The sequence below is a fragment of the Balaenoptera borealis genome, assembly GCF_965194805.1.
Source record: "Balaenoptera borealis genome assembly, chromosome: 9".
In the NCBI taxonomy this organism is placed as follows: domain Eukaryota; kingdom Metazoa; phylum Chordata; class Mammalia; order Artiodactyla; family Balaenopteridae; genus Balaenoptera; species Balaenoptera borealis.
In genome coordinates, this window is record NC_138873.1 from 116,557,491 (window position 1) to 116,580,615 (window position 23,125).

At 37.1% G+C, this 23,125-nt stretch overlaps 1 protein-coding gene across 8 annotated transcripts in view; it reads left to right on the top strand.

The window, feature by feature from the left end:
* The window catches only part of TTK (TTK protein kinase), an 88,112-nt gene that overhangs the window by 44,996 nt on the left and 19,991 nt on the right, over window positions 1-23,125 (top strand). For 3 of the 8 annotated variants that reach the window (XR_014248287.1, XM_082405065.1, XM_082405064.1), the window contains exons 3-13: window positions 1,464-1,604; window positions 3,943-4,165; window positions 4,529-4,635; window positions 6,840-6,983; window positions 7,663-7,774; window positions 7,938-8,010; window positions 8,101-8,195; window positions 9,988-10,075; window positions 11,157-11,277; window positions 15,156-15,304; window positions 22,215-22,351. Coding sequence is in view for 7 of the 8 variants with exons in the window: in XM_082405065.1 (XP_082261191.1) it covers window positions 1,464-1,604; window positions 3,943-4,165; window positions 4,529-4,635; window positions 6,840-6,983; window positions 7,663-7,774; window positions 7,938-8,010; window positions 8,101-8,195; window positions 9,988-10,075; window positions 11,157-11,277; window positions 15,156-15,304; window positions 22,215-22,351 (1,390 nt within the window). In the remaining variant the exon portion in view is untranslated. Of the gene's footprint in view, window positions 1-184; window positions 333-358; window positions 488-1,463; window positions 1,605-3,942; window positions 4,166-4,528; window positions 4,636-6,839; window positions 6,984-7,662; window positions 7,775-7,937; window positions 8,011-8,100; window positions 8,196-9,987; window positions 10,076-11,156; window positions 11,278-15,155; window positions 15,305-22,214; window positions 22,352-23,125 lie in introns of those variants that run through there. The other 5 variants (XM_082405070.1, XM_082405067.1, XM_082405069.1 and 2 more) reach the window with 5 other exon arrangements.

The following is a 23,125-nucleotide window of genomic DNA, read 5'->3' on the forward strand; positions in this document are numbered from 1 at the left end:
ACCCGCCAACTGCCAGCACTTCTCTGACTCCCAGCGCCGAGTAGGCAGAGTCAGACCGGAAGACCCCGCCGGGCTGGGCTCCTGGGCCGCAGGAGAAGGGGCGGTGCCAGGGCACAGGAACCAATCACGGCAGACGCCTCCACGTGGCTAGTACTGGCCAATAGGCGGCCGCGGCGGCCGCGGCGGGGAAATTCAAACGTGTTTGCGGAGAGGGGCTGGGGTTCCATCTTTTGTTCTCAACTCGGCTTTGCGGCGGAGAGTCCTATCTTGCCGGCGCACGGAGGGACGGCGGCGGCCGGTGTGTGGGCTCTTTAGCCGCGCCGCGCGGGCCGGTGAGCGGTGGGGGCGAAGCGGGGAGGGCTCGCAGCCTGGCAGAAGACGTAGGGTGCGGCTCAACGGGCTGGAGGGGGAGGGGCGGGCTCTCTGCCCCTCCAATCCTCCCGGGAGTGCCGGAGATTTTTTTTGTTGAGGACCCGGGAGACGAGAGGTAGGTGTGGACTTGGCTGGAGAGAGGGCCTGGCAGGGCATCTGGGGAGACTCCTTCTCTTGTCTGGTGTTTTAGAACAGGGAGAGGAGATGGTGGCCTTGATTCTGACAGTTAACCTTTGGGACCTGGCTTCAAGGGGTGATACCTAGCTGCCTGCTTTATCCCCCTTTTTCATTGTTACGCTCGAGGTCTGGGGCGCCATTGATATCAGTGACCCTGGGTTACTGGATTGATGGGTTTGAGAATCGCAAAGATGAGATTGACAGGAAGAAAGACTGCGGACACTTTGTGGACTAAACATCAACACCGTGCAGATGAGCAAGTGCTCAGTACTGTACTAATACAGTAGATTCTTGGTATTAGAATGATTACGGTAGCACATCATGTTTCTGCCAGATATGCACAAGAACAAGCTGCTGATATCCCATTTATCAATAAAGGGCAGTGATGTTGTATGTATCATGCTTTGAAAGCACTTGCAATGTGCAGGTTTACTGACATAAAGCAGATGAATAAAGGAATGGTTATTCTCACTACCAAAAGGATTTTTTTTTATGCCTATATGTCACTACCAGAATCCAAGCAAACATACCATCACATTTTTTAAAACGACTGAATTTGCAGATGGCCCAGAGAAAATAATTCTGGAGTAAGAGTGAAAGGAAGGCAGAGAAGAAAAATGGAAAGTTGGAAAGGGGGCAGCATCTTCTGTGTTGTGCAATGGCTTCATTGACGTTCTGGTGGAAAGGAGAGGTGGACTTACCTGTTGTAATCCTTGCTGGGCAGATTACAGAGACATGCTGTTGTTTTTGTGCACATAGCTTCACAAATACCACCCTGATAATATCTGTGTTGAGATATTCATATAATTAATACTTTAGTCTCCTGGGTTCTAAAAGGCTAGTTGCAACATTTTTTTCTTTAATGCTAGTAAAAATAAGAATTCTGAATAGTTCGATTTTTTTTTTTTCCTTAGAAATGGAGGCTGAGGATTTAAGTGGCAGAGAGTTGACAATTGATTCCATAATGAACAAAGTGAGAGATATTAAAAATAAATTTAAAAACGAAGACCTTACTGATGAGCTAAGCTTGAATAAAGTCTCTGCTGATACTACAGGTGAGTTCCCTTGTTTTGAATACCTCTGAGGTAAAGGAAGGAAATGTTAACCACTGGGTGTTCACATGGTGTACTTTTCTCAGTAATTGATGCTTACCAATTAGAGCACAAACATTTTATGTCTTAACCCTTGTGTGTGGAAATATTCCCACAATTTTCCACTTTCTTAAAAAAGGACACTTAACATCATTTATTACAGTGTGCTCAGAGGTAATTTTCGTAACTCTTCCATTATTGGCAGCTGTCATTTCCGCTGATATGCCTGCCATCAATAGGTATGCCATTTTTTTTCCATTCCTTTTTTTGCTGCAAACTGAGAAAACCTCACCAGTCTCAATAAAATGATGTACAGATTTAAGGTTAAACACTCAGTGTTTGATTTGAAGAATCTTCCTCTTACTCTCCTGGCCTTTCTTTCGTATTCTCCCTTGCTCACTGTTCCAGCCACGGCAGCTCCCTTGCTATATGCCTCCTGTGTGCTGGACCAGCTCCTATCCCAGTGCCTTTGTTCTTGCTCTCTGCCTGGAACACCGCTCACCAGCTACCTGCCCACTCTTACCTCCTTCAAGTCTTGGTTCAAATGTCATCTCATCGAGGGCTTCCCTAACACACCTATTTAAAATAGCAACCTGTGGGGTTGGGTGTGTGTCCCCTATTTCCTTTCCCTGTATTATTTTTCTCTATAGCACTAGTCACCTTATATCTCATTTACTCATGTGTTTATTGTCTCTCTCCTCCACTAGAAAGTGAGCTCTCTGAGGGTGTGGCTTTTATCTGTTGTGTTATGTCTGCAGAACTAAGAATGGTGCCTAGCAAGTAGTAGGTACTTAAATATTTATTGAATGATGAATGAATGAAAGTGCCCAAAGTTTAATGCCCTAGTTTTATGAAAAGTATTAGCTCAGAAGCCGAATCTTTACTATATTTTAGATTGTTGAGTTTTTTTGAAAAGTAAGTTTGTTGTATCTGTACTAACCATTAAATGGATGAGGGATTGAAAGCAAATGGAAGAACCTATAACTAGTCATGATGGCAGGTCATATTCACTTGAAACAACTTAGAAACTGATCATTTTGGTGTTAAGCAAATTCTTAATATGGTGATATTCTATCACCACACTTTGTGTATTTAAACAGTGGTAACAAAGCTTGTACGCCAAGGTAGGTAAGTTCTTATTTAAAATCTTTAGCTTGCTCAAAACTGTGAATACTTAACATATATTGATAATTGGGATGTAAGACATAATACTGAGGAAGATTAAAACCGTGGTTTCTAGATGAGAAGAATTTAGTATCTACTATGCTACATTGTAATATATGTTTGACATCGAATGAATACTAACACAATAAGACAGGATGCTTTAAGGTTTTAATAGAGGAAGAATGGGGTACGAGAAATACATCTGCAAAGACCGTTTTTTAGACGCCTTGAAGGCTAACTTGTTAGGAAGGCGATGGGAGGTAAAACTGAAAATGAAGTTAAGATCAGACCAGATTAAATTTAAGGGTAAAAACAAAGTTATGAATCTGTTTTGTTTTGTTTTGTTTTAGTAAAAAGGAGAAACAGTAATTTTGTTTATAAAAGCAAATATTTAACCCTTGTTGAAGGTAACTGAAGCTAATGGAAAGAATGATAATTTCTCTGAGAAATCTAAATTTAATAATGTTTAATAATGACTAAAATATCCTGAACAGGACAACTAGTAACACTAAAGAAAGTTAAAAATAAATTAACAACATGAAAATTTTGGAGAAATGTGGGTAAATTGGAGGAGAAGAAAATGACCATACCAGTTGCTTATCTTTTGTAAACTGGTTTTGTTTGATCGGTTTAAAACTAAGTTTGAGGAATATGGATATAATGTTGGATCAATAAGGTTGTAAAGGTTATGTTAGGACTAGAGCAGTAAGTTTCTAAATTTTTAATGAATAAACATGAAGAATTTTCCAAGAAAGTTGGTACTGGTGGTGGTGAGAGAGGCTTGGGTTTTCTTTGCATCGTTAGGATGCTAAGATAGAATTATGCTGCTACAGCATACAATATTCTTAGACTGCATATGGTTTTCTAAAGCTCCTCATAAGCATTTATTTCCAGGGTTTTTTTTCCTTCAAAATATATAGCTTTTTGTAGTACAATATACCGTCATAAAAATATATATGCAGTAAACAAGTTTGCTTATATTTGCATGAGTTGTTAAAGTTTTAAAAAAGTATTTTAGGGAGTTTGTATATGTTCATACTGAGAGTATCAGTGATTAACTGTAATTTGAAAGAAAAGTGCAATTTGGCATTTGTTTTATGTCTTTCCTCTGTTGTGGTATATTTTGTCCCCTATTCAGATAACTCGGGAACTGTTAACCAAATTATGATGATGGCAAACAACCCAGAGGACTGGTTGAATTTGTTGCTCAAACTAGAGAAAAACAGTGTCCCTTTAAATGATGCCCTTTTAAATAAATTGATTGGTCGTTACAATCAAGCAATTGAAGCACTTCCTCCAGATAAATATGGCCAAAATGAGAGTTTTGCTAGAATTCAAGTGAGATTTGCTGAATTAAAAGCGTAAGTATTACCATTTTAACTGCATTTAGCTAACTACATTACATAACACATAACTACATCACCAAAAGGTAAAATGAAAACATGTTGTCAGAATTACTTGTAAGAAATTTAATATTTTTTGACGAAATCCTTTTGTTTATAATTAACAAGTGAGTAATGTAAACCTTCTTTACTATGTACATATTTCCACAAAAGTTACATACTCTAGACTCTGCCTAAAAAGATTTTAAAAATTAACATTTAAATTTACATACAGAAAAAAGAACAATATCCTGTGTCTTTTGGAAAATAGAATGAGGAGTTATCAAACTTAGGCAAATGTGTCCTTTTTCTTAAAACTTGACTCTGAAATCTTTATTTCAGTATTCAAGAGCCAGATGACGCACGCGACTACTTTCAGATGGCCAGAGCAAACTGCAAGAAATTTGCTTTCGTGCATGTATCTTTTGCACAATTTGAACTATCACAAGGTAATCTGAAAATGTCAAGTCCAAATTTTAAGTAGAAGATAGCTTCCTACCGTAACTTACATTCGAATGTTAAATCATGTGTATGAAATAGAAGTATGAGGTGAAACGTCAGATGAGAATATGGGGAAAGAATGCTACCTAAGTGTAAATGTGGAGAATATTTGTCATACGGGCCCTTCCACTTGTGAGGAGTAACCCAGGAAAATAAGCATGAACATCACGTGTGTGCTATTAGATTCAGGAAACATCTAAAGGAAAGTGGCTTCTTTACTGAGTATTTCTGGGATGAGGATATAAGATATTTAAACCAGAGCTTAGATAAGTTTTTCACGTGCAATGGTGTCATAGCACCAAAATATATATCAGAATATAATTGTAGCATTAATTGGTAGTTCAATTAAAAAAAAGTAAACTGCTGTAGAAGCTTTTATTTCTTGCTCACTTGGTTCTACCTAGTCTGGGCATTTTAGATAGAACGAGGGCAGTCTCTTCCTCAGACATTTTTGGCCTGGCCATTAGCCTTTACTCTTTTCATTTTCTGGGGCCTTTGGATCTATCCTGTTGGCCCTCTGGCCACGTTTTCTTTCCTGTTTTTCCATTTGCCTCCTTGCTGCTCCAACCCTGATCCCATCTCCCACCAGTAATACACATATTATCACCATTTTTTTTTTTTTTGGCTCAGCCAGAATCCTCGTAGTCATGTCCAAAGCAGGACTAACTCCTTGGAGAGTATTCGCCAGGACCGAGGTTGGAGAAAAGCACTGTATAAACTCAGATCCTGAACTTCTCCTTATTCAGATGATTTCTGAGTCCTAGTTATCTGAATCATCTTCTCTGATCTATCCTGTGCACTATCAGGTGACTTAAAAAAGAAATCATCCCTTTCCTGCCTGGGAGAATTGACTCGTTGCTTGTTAGAGTTTGGCCAGGTCTTTAAGATCATCTATCTCTCCTTCATGCTACTTTTTTAAATTTTTGAGGTGTTATGGCCTATCAACAGCACCTATAAACTTATAACTTTAGAATACAAATTTTGAAAATCTCAAATTGTATTATCTGTAAATAAGAAATAAACCTCATTGGTACCACTGGGATGTAGTAGTAACCTCAAGGTCCAAATTGTGATTATTTTGAACAAGATTGATGAATAGGCTTTCAGGAAAAATGCAGAATCCCCGAAGTCCTATGTGCTTTTGGTGTGTATGTGTATTTTTGTAGGGGTGGAGGACATTCCATAGTTTTTATCAGATTCTCAAAGGAGTCTATGACCTTAGTAAGCTCCCTAATTACTAGTTCCTGTCTAAGCCTTTCTTTCTTCTTTTGCTATCCTGCAATGCTCAATACATGAAATATCAGTACTCTGAATAAATGTAGTCTTAGTCTCTATCAAATATGTTTATGTTCTTAAAATTTGTAAACTGTGAGAGGCTAGAGGCTGACTCTTAACCATTTTTATACCCAAGTGCCAAGTGCATAGTATAGCCCAGTGGCTCCCATAAATGCTAACACATTTCATAACATACATGATGTATACATTTAATCTTTATAAATGAAATTCTAAACTAAATGTATTGGGTAAGTTTGCAGTTGAAAGAAAATTTGTTTGGTAACTTATCTGTAGTCAAAAGGTGATTTTGGTAGTTTCTCAGTTATTTTGCATTTGGGGGGTGGTGTAGCTAAGTCTGGTAGCTAAAGATTAATCTTTATTGTTACATTTTTTCACATGAATCCTTTCGATGGGAATTCCCTTTAGCAAAAGATGTCAACCTTAATGACTAAATGTTATTATAGATGATAATTATTATGCTGCGTTGTAACAGATTGATGCTCTTGAGACTCTTGCAACAGCTAAGGCTTAGTTTTCCCTTTTACTGAATTCTCTCAAGTTTCTAACTGTTTGAGTTGACCTTTGCTGCCCCCATTTTGTAACTGCATTGCTAACATTTCTTTTACTTGTGAAAATGGACCGTGGCAATAAACCAATACATAATTACATCAGTTAACATCTTGTACAAGTAAACTGTTTGACATGACTTGTTATCAGAAGTGAGAAATTGCTTACTTCCTTATGAATAACGTGCGTGAGCCTTGGAGTAAACATTTTTGCCTAAGACTTTTAAACTTTTTTCCTAGGTCCTGATGAATACGCCTCTGGGGAGTTAAGGTTGCTGCATTTAAATGACGATTATTTTTTACTTTGTTAGGTAATTTCAAAAAAAGCAAGCAACTTCTTCATAAAGCTGTGGAATGTGGAGCAGTACCAGTAGAAATGCTGGAAATTGCCATTCGGAATTTAAACCTTCAAAAAAAGCAGCTGCTTTCAGAGGAAGAAAAGAAGAGTTTATCAGGTGAATATGTTAGTGTGTGCTAATACTTTTCTGTGGTGTTTTGTCCTGCAAAAAAGGATTCAGGATAATATTTTATAGAAAAATATCATTTATTTAGAATGATCAAAATCTAAGATTAAGTTTTAGATGTAAAGGAGGTAAGACTTTTAGAAGTAACAAAGTCATTACTTTCTTGTTGGAATTTTTTTTTCCCTAATCAAACTTGAATTGGTAACACATTAAAAACAGCTTGATCTAAAACAATAAGGTCCCACTGTATAGTACAGGGAACTGTTTTCAATATCCTGTAATAAACAATAATGGAAAAGAATATGAAAAAGAATATATATATATATATAAATTACTTTGCTGTACACCAGAAACTATTACAGCATTGTAAATCAACTATACTTCAGTTAAAAACAAACAAACAGAAAAACTTGATCTAGGCAAGAGAATGACTTTTTGCTATTAGAAATAAGGAATGTGTCTTTTCTCTGAGTAAACAGTTATAGAATTATGGAATAGTTTTGAAGTATAGTTAGAGAATTATCTCCATAACATCTTCATGTCTGCATATCTTATTTGGGGACAAATATTTACTATGCATTAACTTTTAAAACATTCTTATTTATGAGATTACTTTTTTGTGTATTTCTTATGTCTTTATAAATTTAATTACGATTTCAAATGTTTACAGCATCTACAGTATCAAATGTGCAAGAACCATTCCCCAGTACACTTGGACATTTACCAAATAGGAACATCAGTTGTGATTCCAGAGCACAGACTAAAGCCAGGTTTTTGTATGGGTAAGGAAACTGAATCCATTTTTTAAATGCTCGTCCTACATTTATATTATTTATACATCTGCGTATATATTTTCATGTTACAATAACAGTGTTTAACAGTTGATGAAAATGCGTGTGTCAATATTATTCTTTTAAAAATCGGGAGTATTTTCTTTTTGTTTAGAGAGAACATACCCCCTCAAGATGCAGAGATAGGCCATCGAAATCCATTGAAACAAACAAACAAAGCTAAGCGAGTAAGTTATTTTTAACTCTGATTAAAATGGTAGTGGTGAGGTCTGTACTCATTTCCTAGTTAGTTACTTAATCTTTCAAAACATTTTTAGTCATGCCCATTCGGAAGAGTCCCAGTTAACCTTCTAAGTAGCCCGGATTACCATGAGAAGACAGATGCTTCAGTTGCACCCCCTTTTACTAAAAGGTATGTTTGAGTTTTAATTTTTTAATTTGGTTTCGAAACTTGAAGATTGATGGCAGAATTATCTTAAAGTCTTTTACTATGTAAAAGTAATTATGATTACATTTTTACTTAGTATGAGGAATGAGTGGGAGATATGACTTTAATTTGCTTTTGCACTCATTAAAAATATTCACTAAAGGAACTATTAAAAATTTAGGAAACACAGAGGAAAAAATATTAAGTCAACATGAAGATTAAAAGACTATGCAAACAGCCCTGGGGTAAAAACTCTTGATGTTTGAGCATTTCTCCCTTATGGTAGCCTCTCTGGTAAGACTCTCTTTAGTGGGTATGGAAGTCTCCATAGGGGTGAAGGGAGGTCTGGGAACAATTTCTTTTGCAGCTCGTTCAAGGAAAGGGGCAGCTGTCAGTGGGAGAGGTGATTAATTCACTCACTTGCTTCTTTTTTTTTACATGTGCACCTCACTTTACAGTCAGCATGGCCCTTAGTCTTTTTTTTTTGGTTTTTTTAAAAAATTTATTTATTTATTTTGTCTGTGCTGGGTCTTCATTGCGGCATGCAGGCTTCTCTAGTCGCAGCGCATGAGCTCAGTAGTTGTGGCGTGTAGGCTTAGTTACAGTATGTGGGATCTTAGTTCCCTGACCAGGGATTGAACCCCTGCATTGGGAGGGAGTCTTAACCGCTGGCCCACCAGGGAAGTCCCCACTCATTTGCTTCTGAGCCTAAGGCTTCAAGAAGTGGGGCAGGGTAGGTAGAGATGAAGTATTGTTCACCACATCCAATGTGGTCTCTTTCCTTCAACTTGAAAACTGAGAATCTCGTATTGCAGCTTAGCTAAGGGACCTCATTTTTCTGCTCTATTTTTAACTATAACCACTATTCATTACATTATTTCTAATGGAAAAGGCTCCTTGGATTCTAGAAAATCATTTTGCAAGTAAACTTTAGAAATATAACCGTTTGTTTTTAGCTGGTGTCTTCTATACTTAAATTCTTATTAGGGCTTGACTGAACATTGATATTAAAGAGCATTTTGGATGTCAAGGTTAAGCTCCAAAATCTTATGAGATGACTATTTTCTTGTCATCTCCATTTCAAGTGCTAGCTTAGGAAAAAAAGGAGACTTTCTCCCACTCAAAAAAATAAGAGCAGAAACAAACCAGCCATTTTCTTGGTGCTTGTTTTGATAGATTGTGAGCTAGGCACTCTCCCATAGGAGAGCCTACACCCTAGTTCTTATCCTTAAGCTATTTGCAACCTGAAGTGTAGTTTGATCTACATACTGCTGTTCCCTTATCCTTTCCCACATTCATACCTTGACTCCAGCTGTTACTTATTACATAACAGGGTAGGCAACCACCTGCTTACTACTCATCTCTCTCACTTTTATCACTGCCCAGCACTTTAGTCATGTTTATACTGGAATCTTGTTATTTTTAAAAATATCTTTCCAGGGGACTTCCCTGATGGCGCAGTGGTTAAGAATCCTCCTGCCAATGCAGGGGACACGGGTTCGAGCCCTGGTCCGGGAAGATCCCACGTGCCGCGGAGCAAGTAAGCCCGTGTGCCACAACTACTGAAGCCTGCACATGGGCCATGAAGACCCAACACAGCCAAAAATAAATACATACATACATACATACATTTATTTAAAAAAATCTTTCCAAGTGATTTTTCCAATTAAAAGGTGTACATATTGTTAAAAAGCCAACTTTAAAATTGAAAAAATAATACGTTGAAATGATTGATTTCAGGTTAAACATTACAATTGTTTTGTTTCATGGGTAACAGACAGATCTCTGGATCAGAATGCCGAGATACAGTCGTTTCTGGATGTAAATCAAGTGGAAATGATTCCAGTGACTTGAGACATTTAACGGTATGTCCATTTTTAAATCTTTCCATGAAGCAAGGGTTCCTGACCCAGGGCCCATGGAGCTTTTTCCCGGAAAGGAGTCCATGATTTATGTATCTCCAGCAGTGTTCCTGAAGCCCCAAGAGATGTCGGACCACTGATGGGCAGTGGCACATAAGTCCTAAACTGTTTCTCCTCGGTTGAGGTGGTAGGGCAATGATCAGCGATCTCCTGGGGTAACTCTGAAGTAGCAATTAATATATAGTGTTTTATCAGGTTAGTTGGCCTGGATTTGGGAATAGCGGGGCGAGCCATGCCCCCCAGCTTTTGTTTCTTGGTATGTTTAATCATATGATCTGGCAGGGCATCTTAGACAAAAATGAGGGAGTGGCTTTGTGATGGGGCAGAGGTGAGGGCTTAGATAATCCTGGCATCCTGATATGGCAGATGTGTGAACCTCAAAGACAGGAAACAGCTTTAATCCCTGGTGCACTGATTTTTAGGGGTTATACTATTCTTACTGTAGTTGAGTTAAACCCCTGGCATCACAATGTAGGTCTTTTTGATTTTCGATTCCTTGTAATTCGTCTCTCTCTTTCATGGTCTTTGCTTTTAAATAATGAGTTTAACTAGTTTACAGCTATCTTAGAGAATAGTGCACAGTTGTGTCAAAAGTTTATTTTCTGGATTTAGAATAATACTCTCTTAGACTTATACAAATCTTAATTTTGACCAGTGCTGTTATTTTTGGTGATAAAATATGATCACAGTAACAAAATAATGAAGTGTGTTTTATGTTAGATTCAAATTTTCTAACCTCTCTCTTTAAGTGACTGTATTTTATCATTTGATTAATATGTCTATTGAAAGTAAATTGGCCAATTTTATGGTTATGGCCATTCCCGTTGCTCTAGTCAGTAATTCAAGAAGTTATCTTTGCTGGCAGTTTGTGAGTCCACATGTAAGTATAATAGATAATTTTCCTAGCAGTCTTTTCATATAGTGAGACTTTAGTATATTGAACACTAAGACAGATTAGTACTACTTCTGTTGATGAGACTTTATTTTATATAAAATCAAATCAAACCTTATTCTTTTTATGTAGTCTGTTAAAAATATTCGTTCCAAGGAACCTCTGATGTCAGATGAGAAGAGTTCTGAACTTGTTACTGATTCAGTAACCCTGAAGAATAAAAGTGAATCAAGTCTTCTAACAAAATTAGAAGGTAAGAGTGACAAAACAGACTACTTCTTTAATTAAGAGAATCACTTTGTACTTGTGGAAGTTGACCAGCCACCTAACAATTGCCATGTAAGTCTATGACTCTGTCCCTTTATCTTGTATTTCAGTTAAATTTTATAGATTATATGAAAACTACTAAATTCTGTAGCAAAGAAAGTTTATTTGCCTAAAAGGTGCATTAAAGGAAGATTGGAGGGAAAATACAGTGGCACTGAGTTATTTTTCTCAGTTGGCTTGACAGATACTTTCTGGAAAGGACACAGAAGCTGTATTTATATGATAATTCTCCCTTTCCTCCTTTGTCATACATTTGCTTTTCCAATGTATGAGTACTATGGTGAATGTTCTAAGGATATATACATGAATGAGACAGGGTCCCAAGGAGATTGCCAACCAGTGTGGGAGATCTACTGATAAATATAATGCTGGGTAGAATATAGAGTACCATGAGAACCACATCAATAAAATGCTATGAGGATTCAGTGGAAGGAGAAATCTGAGGAACTAATTTGGTTTAGGGGAAATAAGGAAATAGCTTGTGGAGGAGAAGAAACGTGAAGAATTGTTAGCATTTAAATAGGAAGAAATAGCAGTGATAGAGTATTTCAGATGGAGGGAATAACGTAAGCAAAAGAATAAAATATTCTAGGAACAAAGATGGTCAATTACGCTGAAAACTGTAACACAGGTAGTATAGAAGTGGGAGATAAGACTAGTTAGACTTAGAATGTCAGGCTTCAATTTTTTATTTTTTTAGATGTCAGAGTACCATCAAAGATTTTTGAATGGGATCATGAATTGGATATCATTGTCCAAACAAAGGTTGCCAGATTGGGTGTAATTTTTTCTTTTAATTGGACTGAAGAGGAATGCTGGGACTTTTCTGGTTTTAGCCCGGAAAGTCCCATGTCACAGGAAAGCCCTCAGTCCCTGCAAACTGGGATGCCATGATTTTGATTGGGAACATCAGCGTTTTTTCCAGGATCCCCCCTCGGCTGCCCAAATCCTCAGTTGCTCAAGTCCCTTATATAAAATGATGTAGTATAGTCAGCCCTGTGGAACCTGCGGATACGGAGGGCCAACTGTAGATTCCTCTTCCTAGTAATTGGGGGAAACTCATATTTTATATTTTCATGGCACCTATTACAAACTGGTATGATTGAAAAATCATCTTTACCAAAACTTCTTGTTTATAGTACTGATCTGGCACCCAATTTAATGCTCTCATTTCTTTCACACACGTTTCCATCGAGCGCATTCAGAGTGGGGTTGTCGGGTCACAGGCTGTTGTACGTATTCAGCTCGTCGATAGTGCGGAACGGTTTTCCAAAGTGTTGTGTTTGACCAGCACTTACGTTGCTCTTGCTCCATATTCTTCCCAGTAGTTCTTATTGTTGGTCTTTAATGTTAAGCATTCTGATTCTGCTAAGTGATATCTCACTGTGGTTTTAATTCGCATTTCCCTGATGTCTAACGATGCTGAAGGCCTTTTTGTGTTTATTCGCCATAGGGCTATCCTCTCGTGAAGTACCTGTTCAAGCCTCACCAGTTTTTCCGTTGGGTTTCCTTTCTTTCTCGCATGGATTTTAGGAGACATTAATATGGTCTAGATACAGCTCCTTTGTTGGGTATATATTTTACAAGTAACTTCTCCTGTTATGTGGTGAAGACTTGATGAAATTCTTAATTATCATGCATTTTAATTTATCAGTCTTTTCCTTTGTGGTGAGTGTTTTCTGTGCCTTTAAACAAATCTTTTCCTCCTCCAAGATCATAAAGATTTCCATATATTTAATTTAATTTATTTTTTTATAAATTTATTTATTTATTTTTGGCTGCATTGGGTCTTCATTGCTGCGGGCAGGCTTTCTCTAGTTGCTGCGAGCGGGGGCTACTCTCCGTTGCGGTGCGCGGGCTTCTCATTGCGGTGGCTTCTCTTGTTGCAGAGCTTGGGCTCTAGGTGTGCGGGCTTTAGTATTGTGGCGCACGGGCTTCAGTAGCTGTGGCTCGTGGGCTCTAGAGTGCAGGCTCAGTAGTTGTGGCGCACGGGCTTAGTTGTTCCATGGCATGTGGGATCTTCCTGGACCAGGGCTCGAACCCGTGTGCCCTGCGTTGGCAGGCGGATTCCTAACCACCGAGCCACCAGGGAAGAAGCCCTTTCCATATATTGCAGACGACATCATTTTACGTTTCACATTTAGAGTTAGATTCTACTTGAATTTAATATTTGTGTAGAGTTAAGATCAAGTGTCAGGATTCATTTTTTTCTCCCCATGTGGATATCCAGTAGATCCAGCAGCATTTATTGAAAAGACCCTTTTTCCCCTCAGTGATTTGTTTTAAATTAGATGAGTCTGTGTTTGATGTCTGGTTTTGGGTTCTTCTCTGTTCCATAGTCCTTTGTGTCTTTGTGCTAATACTGACGTAATTACTGCAGTAAGTCTTCATATCTGTCAGTGTAAATCTTCCACCTTTGTTCTTTGTCAAAGCTATTTTAGTTATTCTAAGCCTTTTGGATTTCCATATAAATATTAGAATCTGTCAGAGTTCCTTTTTTTTGTTTTTAATGGGATTTTGATTGAGATCTAGTGGGACAAGTTGACATCTTAACAGATAAATTTTCTACTCCACTAACCTGGCATATCCCATCATTCATTTAAGTAATCTTTAAAACATTATTGAAGAAATACTTTTCTGTGTAGAGATTTTGCTTATCTTTTGCTAGAGATGTACTTAGAGATCTGATTTTTTTTTTTGATATGATAATGAATGGGATCTTTTTTTAAAAAAATACTTATCCTCTACTTCTTTGTTGCTGGTATATAAAAATATAACTGATATTTAGCTATTGATCATATTTACAGTGACATTGCTAAAGTCACTGAATAATTCTAATATTTTCCTATAAATTCTTTCATATTGTTTGAAAATAATATAACATTTTTTGCCTTCCAGTCCTTTAACTTTCATTTCTTTTCTTTGCTGTATTGCACTTATAACCTCTAGCATAATGGTGAATAGAAGGAATGATAGGTGGCGTTTCTGTTCACTCCTTATTTTAGAGAGCCACTTTCATTATTTTACCCTCGCGTGATAATTGCCTTAGAGTCTTACAGCTATTCTTTATCAAATATCAAAACAGAGTGAGTTTTGCTTTATACCTAGACTAAAAGTTTTTTTGTGACTGGGTATTGAATTTTATGAAATGCCTTTTCTGCATTTTTGGAGTTGACCACAGACTTTTCTCCTCTATTATTATGGCAAATTGAATTAACTTTCAAGTGTTGAAGCAACTTTGCATTTAGGAATAAACACAACTTGGTCATAATTTATTATATCTTTTGTATATCAGTTGCAAATATTTTGTTTAGAATTTTTGCATCTGTTATGATAGGGACAGAATATTGACATTCATAAAATAGTCAATATTATTGTTGAGGCTCTTTTGTTCAGACGCTTAGGAAAGTAAATTACAGGCTAGTTTAAGGTAAAATTTTTGTTAAAAAGCTAGAGGTCTATGAAAAGTGGTGAACTAGCTTCTCTTTATTAGTAAGACATACATGTTTTTAAATTTTTACTTACTTATTTCCTTGTTTTCTGGTAAAGACCAGAAGCATTTAAATTCAGAATGGTCTTTGGTAAAGCTCTAGGTAACAACCTAGGAAGATGACTGTTGCAGCTTTGAAAAATTGACTTGCTAAAAGCAAATTGTCAGCAGCTGGCTTAAAGTTTTTAGTTTCTTTGTTTTTTTAAGAGCAAAATGCTAATACAGTTTTGTAACATGTTCTATCATTTAGGTTTATTTTGTTATTATCAAATATTCTTGCCTTTTAATGACAACAACAACAAATACAATTTCAGAAACTAAAGAACATCAAGAACCAAAGGTTCCAGAAAGTAACCAGAAACAATGGCCATCTAAGAGAAAGTCAGAATGTGTAAACCAGAATCCTGCTGCATCTTCAAATCAGTGGCAGATTTCAGAGATAATCTCAAAAGTTGATACAGAGGTAACTTTCCTTTTCAAGTGTAGCATTGCTATTGTTCATAATGTGATGATCATGTTAAATGTTTTCTTCTTTTATTAAATTCTTGTGTACCATATTTAGTGGAGCAGCTTGCTCAAGTGTGTGGTTTTTTGTTTTTTTGCTTTTAATTCACAAAACAATGATCAGTAATAAAGGTTTAGTTTAGTAAGAGTATATGTCAAGCTGAATTCTTTTCTGTTTTCAATAGTATTTTTGGATGCTGGTAGACTGGTGCAGGGGTCAGCAAACTACAGCCTAGGAGCCAAATCTAGTTCCCAGCCTGTCTGTAAACAACATTTTCTTGAAACACAGCGGTACCCGTTTATTTACGTAGTGTCTATGCTTGCTTTTGAACTGTAACAGCAGAGCTGAGTAACCGCAACAGAGACCACCTGGCCTGCAAAGCTGAAAATGTTTACTATCTTACCTTTTCCAGAAAACAATATGCAGATGGCTGAACCAGTGCCATGCTGTACCAAGCATTTGACAATTTCCTATTGTCGTCCTCATGGATAAAATAGAAAAATGTAGACTAGATAATGTGAATTCATAACAGGTTGAACGATCATTCTCAGTGGCTTGGGTCCATTTCAGAAGCAAGGATCTCGTAGAAAGCCATACCTGTACGTAGTTCACGGCCATACTCTTGTCATTATTACTTTTCAGTTGTATTCTAACTCAGCAGTTCTCAAATATTTTGGTTTTGGTGCCTTCTTTTATACTCTTAATTATCGAGGTTCCTAAAGAGCTTTGGGGGAATTCCCTGGAGGTCCAGTGGTTAGGACTCCGTACTTTCACTGCCGAGGGCCCAGGTTCAATCCCTGGTCGGGGAACTAAGATCCCACAAGCTGCGCGACGTGGCCAAAAAGGGGGGAAAAAAAGAGCTTTGGTTTACGTAGGCTATGTTTATCTGTATTTGCTATATTAGAAAGTAAAACCAATACATTTAAAAAATATTTACTAATTTATTAAAAATAACAAGAATAAACTTTTTACATGTGAATGTAGATACACTTAAAAATAAGTATTTTGTTTTACTGAGGTATAATTGATATACAACATTATATTAGTTTTAGGTGTACCACATAATGATTCGATATTTGCATATTTGTATATACAGTTGACCCTTGTACAACATGGGTTTGAACTGTGTGGGTCCACTTATGCATGGATTTTTTTCAATAAATATGTACTCTAGTACTACATGATCTTTGGTTGGTTGATCCCGAGAATGTGGAACTGTGGATACATAGCGCCAACTGTAAGTTTATATGTGGATTTTTGACTTCATGGGAGGTTGCTGCCCCTAATCTCCCAGTTGTTCAAGGATCAACTCTATTGCAAAATGATCACCACAATAAGTCTAGTTAATATTCATTACCATACATAGCTACAAATTTTTTTTCTTGTGATGAGAATTTTTAAGATCAACTCACTTGGCAACTTTCAAATATGCAATTCAATATTATTAACTATTGTCACCACGTTGTTCATTACATCCCCATGACTTATTTATCTTGTAACTGGAAGTTTGTACCTTTTGACCCTCTTCCCCCAGCCCCGCTCCCACCCACCCACCCCCGCCCCCAGCAAGCACCAAACTATCTGTGAGCTTGGTGTTTTGTTGTTGTTGTTTTCCCCTCCAGATTTTACATATAAGTGATACTATGCAGTATTGGTCTTTCTCTAGCTATTTCACTTAGTATAATGCCCTCAGGGTCCATCGGTGTTGTCACACATGGCAAGATTTCATACCTTTTTATGGCTGAATAATATTCCATTGTATATATGTACCGTATTTTCTTTATCTATTCGGCCATCAATGGATATTTAGGTTGTTTCCATTTCTTGGCTATTGTAAATAATGCTGCTATGAACATGAGGGTACAGATATCTTTTCAAGTTAGTGTTTTCCTTTTCTTTGGATAAATACCCAGAAGTAGAATTGCTAGGTCATATGGTAGTTCTATTTACATTTTCACGAACACTGCACAAGACTTCTATTTTCTCCACATCCTTGTCAACACTTCTTATTTCTTCTCTTTTTGATAATAGGCACTCCGACAGGTGTGAGGTGATATCTCATTGTGATTTTGATTTGCATTTCCCTGATGATTAGTGATGTTGAGCATCTTTTCATATACCTGTTGACTATTTATTTGTATGTCTTCTATGGAAAAGTATCTAATCAGCGCCACTGTTCATTTATAAGTTGGTTATTTGATTTTTGGTATTGAGTTGTAATGAGTTCCCTGTGTTTTTTTTTTTTTTTTTTGTCTGTGTTGGGTCTTTGTTGCTGTGCACAGGCTTTCTCTAGTTGCGGCGAGCGGGGGCTACTCTTTGTTGCCGTGCATGGGCTTCTCATTGCGGTGGCTTCTCTTGTGGCGGAGCACGGGCTCTAGGCGCATGGGCCTCAGTAGTTGTGGCACACAGGCTCTAGAGTGCAGGCTCAGTAGTTGTGGCGCACGGGCTTAGTTGTTCCATGGCATGTGGGATCTTCCTGGGCCAGGGGTCGAACCCATGTGCCCTGCATTGGCAGGCGGATTCTTAACCACTGTGCTACCAGGGAAGCCCCTCCTTGTGTATTTTGGATATTAACCTCTTATTGGATATGTGGTTTGCAAATATTTTTTCCCATTCCATGGACTGTCTTTTCATTCTGTTGATGGTTTCCTTTGCTGTGCGGAAGCTTTTTAGTTTCATGTAGTCCTACTTGTTTATTTTTGCTTTTGTCTTTACTTTAGGTGTCAGATCTAAAAATTCATTGCCAAGACCTGTGTTAAGGAGCTTACTACCTATGTTTTCTTCTAGAATTTTTATATTTTAAGGTCTTATATTCAGGTCTTTAATTCATTTTGAGATAATTTTTGTGTATGGTATGAGAAAGTAGTCCAGTTTCATTCTTTTGCATGTGGCTGTCCAGTTTTCCCAACACCATTGACCTGTGTGTCTGTTTTTATGACAGTGTCATACTGTCTTGAATACTTTAGCTTTGTGATATGGTTTGAAATCAGAGAGCGTGATGCCTCCAGCTTTGTTCTTCTTTCTCAAGGTTGCTTTGTCTATTCATGATCTTTTGTGGTTCCATATGAATTTTAGGGTTGTTCTATTTCTGTGAGAAGTGCCACTGAAATTTTGATAGGGATTGCATTGAATCTGTAGATTGCTTTGGGTAGTTATGGTCATTTTAACAATATTCTTCCAATCCATGAACACAGAATATCTTTCCATTTATTTGTGTCTTCAGTTTCTTTCATTGGTGTCTTATAGTTTTCAGTATACAAGTGTTTCACTTACTTGGTTAAATTTGTTCCTAGATATTTTATTGTTTTTAATGGGATTGTTTCTAACAGGTTTTTTTGGTGGAGTCTTTAGGGCTTTCTGTATATAATATCATGTCTGCAAATAGTAACAGTTTTACCTCTTCCTTTTCAATTTGGATACCTTTTATTTCTGTTTCTTGTCTAATTGCTGTGGCTAGGACTTCCAATACCATGTTAAGTAACAGTGTGAAGAGTGGGCATCCTTGTCTTGTTCCTGATTTTAGAGGAAAGCTTTCATCTTTTCACCGTTGAGTATGATGTCTGCTGTGGGCTTGTCATACATGGATTTTTTTATGTTGAGCTATGTTCCTTCTGAAAAATAAGTATTTTTCAAAACAAAATAATTACAGTGAAGAGAGTGATATTGTTTTACAATTTTTACAATTTCTGTAATGGTTGGCTTAACAGAAGACTGGATTTCTTGTATCCACTTTTGCATTCAATCTATTTCACTATCACATGCCTTCTAGCCTTGGGAAAACTCTAGTTTATATTCATGAAAGAATGAAAGTGAAAAAGGCAAATAATGTCTTAGTATGATTATGAAAATAGTTTTAACCTCTCAGACTCCAAGAAAAGATCTTGGGAACCCCTCTCTTTCTGCTATTTCTAGATCACTCTTTGAGAACTGTTGATCTAAGTAATGGAGTAGGTAACAAATGTTAGATGACAAGAATCCTGACAGGTTGAACCATGGACAAACAGTATCTCCTCTTTTTTTCTTTTTAAAACTTGTAAACCAATAGAATGGTAAAGGGACTTAAAACTATTTATCTGTCATTAGGGAAATGCAAATCAAAACCGCAATGAGACACCATTTCACACGCACCAAGATGGCTATAATTAAAAAGAGACAGTAATAAGTGTTGGTGAAGATGTGGATAAATGAACCCTCATACACTGCTGGTGAGAATGTAGGATGGTACAGTCACTTGAAAATGGTATGGCATAGCAGTATAACTTACCTCCACTGCTTCTTCTCGGGTCAAGGCAGAAGAGGACCATTCTGAGACCTAAATAAATGGTGATCACCTTGCCAGAGTTATTATGAGGTGCTTAGTTGAGAAAATTTACACTTAAGAAAAAAATCTAAATGTGCCTTCTTAAAAGAGATTTCCTACGAGTAATTTTCTGCCTTTTATTCCTGGTTGCACGTGAGGTCTAGTTTTCCTCTGCCTGGAGTTGCCCTCCAGGTTTGTGTTTATATACTGCTTCATCAACCACCAACTTGCATTGTTTCGCTATTCATAAAAATTGCTTTGTACGCTTAGTTATTTTATGTTTATTCATGCATTTTTTATGATTGTATCAATTATAGTGCTCATTATAACATATTTAATTACTAAGAATTTTGGGGGGAAAATATTAAAAAGTAAAGCACCTATCATAATTACTAATTGTGCTTAATTTGAAATTAGAGTGTCATGAATTAAAAAAAAAAAAATGGTATGGTAGTTCCTCAAAAGATTAAGCATACAGTTACCATATGATCCAGCAATTCTACTCCTAGGTATATACTCAAGGGAATTGAAAATATATATCCACACAAAAACTTGTACATGAATGTTCATGGCAGCATTATTCATAGTTGTAAAAAAGTAGAAATAACCCAAATATCTACCACCTGGTGAGTCAATAAGCAAATATGTTACTCTGATTTTATTATTTCATTTTTTTATTCAATAATAAAAGTAATGAAGCACTGATAAATGCTACAGCATGGATGAACCTTGAAAACATGCTAAAATGATGGAAGCCTGTCACAAAAGGCCATATATTTTGTGATCCCTTTTATAAGAAATGTCTAGAATAGGCAAATCCACAGAGACAGAAAGTAAATTAGGGGTTGCCAGAGCCCAGGAGGAGTGGGGAATGAGAGTGACTGCTAATACGGAGTTTCGTCTTAGGATGATGAAAATGTTCCATAATTAAATAGTGGTGGTGATTGCATACTCTTGTGAATATATTAAAAACCACTGAATAGTACACTTAGGTAAAAAAGAAAAAACGAGGCAGTTTCTTGAGGTTGCTACTTCTCCAGGTGCCCACTCAAGTGGAGACTGCTTCTGTCTCCCATCTCACTTTTCTGCAAGCTCCCCGAAGCTATGTCCAGACCATTTCTTCTCTTGCAAAAACCCTGTCCTTTTGAGGCGCCTGCCTTCTGCATATGCTCTCCTGTCTTGCTCGTTGCCATCATCTCTGAACCTCCTAGTGACTCCCCATCATTCTTTGAAAATATTAGGCTCTGGATCACTTCTTTCAACTTCAACCCAACATCTATCATCACTTTTTGTTAGCTTCTACACCCCTGTGTATCACTAGTCCTACACCTGGCCTCCAGATTCATAACTTCTTCCTCCCTCATGCCCATTTTCTTAATTTCACCTTAGCTACCCATCCCTATATTCTCAATTCTGATCTCCAAAATCTCAAATGCAAACATCCCGGTCTATGAGTACAACCTTTCCACTTTCCTTGCTTAATAATCTTACTATCACAAATTCTCAGTACCATCCTGACCACTAATCCAGATATATATGTGAGGAAATCTTAAAGGAAGTGGAAAATTTACCCAGGAAAAGAGATACAGTGGCCATGTTAGCTATCTTCAAAACTCAAAGGATTGAAATGCAGAAAATAGTATAGATTTATCCATTGTGGATCTCCAGAGCATAATGTGGACCCAGTGGGTTGAAATTATAATATAGAAGCTGATTTAACCTAACTGTCTGTGAATACTTGCTAACAGCTAAAGCTATCCCCAAATGGAAGTAGATAGAGGTATGAGCACTCACTAATAGCGTTCAAGCAAAATGTGGTTTGCAGGAGTTGGCAAGCTTTTTCTGCAAAAGCTTAGTAAGCTTTGCAGGCCAGATGGTCACTGTTGCAACTATTGAACTCTGTCATTATCTCATGAAAACAGCCATAGACAAGATGTAGACAAATAGACATTGCTGTGTTCCAATAAAAGTTTGTTTACAAAAACAAGCAGCAGGCCAGAATCAGCCTACATGCTGTAATTTGCCACTCTCTACTGTAGAGGATGTTCCTTATTGCTTTGGGATTTGTATGAGATAAATTCTACAAGCTCTATGTCTTTTACAAGGGAGAAAGAAGAACACTAGATAGGTATTTGCCATTTCAAATTTTGCTAAATAATTAGTATTTGGTCATTTTCCCTCCAAACATAAAAGTAGGGAATGATTTTACTGATTAAAGAAAGACTAGTTTTCTGAAGCACAGAGTACTTACTTAGATTGTAAAAGTTCAATGCTAGTGATAGTAGCCCTAATGGGAGAGGATATTAGATCTTGTTTTGTTAAACAATGCTATATGTACATTCCCCCTACTTGAAGTCCCTTTGAGGAAAATATAACAGGCTTCAAAATTTAGAGTAAAAGAGCTGTACTAAAAAGTTATTGAAAGTCTGGAATACATACGTCTACCTATTTTAGCATGCTTTTGTAATTCATATGTTAATTTTCTTTTTAGAAGTTATGTTTGTGAAACTGTTCAACAGGTGACTCATTTAAAAACCGGAAATCGTGATGTTTTTTATTTTGGTCTAGCAGAAACAAACCAGTTTTGAGCAACCTGCCCTTTCGGTTTCAAAGCAGTCACCACCAATATCAACACCTAAATGGATTGACCCAAAATCTATCTGTAAGACACCCAGCAACAGTGTCTTGGATGATTATATGAGCTGGTAATTACTTTTGGTTCTTTGCTTGGTACAATAGAAATAACATGGGCTTCGGGGCCAAACAGATCTGGAGGTGGGTCCCGCTCTTTTACTTTAAAGACTTTCCAAAGTCATATTATTTTAATCAGCATCAGTTTTATCATCTGTAAAAGAGGAGGGGAAGGTGGCTACAATATATTTTTAAGGATTGTAATGAAAGTCTCTGTCATATTGTAATCTGTACCTACTATATATACTCTGTACTTTTTATACTTACCTATAGGCAGTACCTTTAAATACTCTAAGCATGCAAAACTTCTTGATAATCATGCATTGCCACATGGATAACTCTCTGTAATTGAGAGAGAGATTTTAAAGGTTAGCATTCTTAGAGCGAGTAAAGTGTGGATACATTATATAGCGAATGAGGTGTTAATTGGAGTGTGATGGTTTCTCTTGGTGGCGCAGCTCACATAGCTCTGGTGGTGTTCAAGACCGCAGTGGCTGGCAGTGAGGGATGAGTGAAGAAGCTGGTCAGTGCTGGTTGACAGGAAACACAAGGGATATGGAAAAGCACATCAAAGGCATTTCTGAGAAAAGAAAGAAAGGGATGTGGCATATCCTATAACTAGTGGCTATATTTTTAATGTCTTAGAGGATAACTGAAGTCCATGATGCCTTTTGCTTTTCATTTTCATAATGTAATCTTTGATCTTAATTAGAACTGGCCTTGGGGTTTTATAACCTAGTCTCTTTCCTACTTAATACAATTTTGCTATATATTACCTAATTTTATTA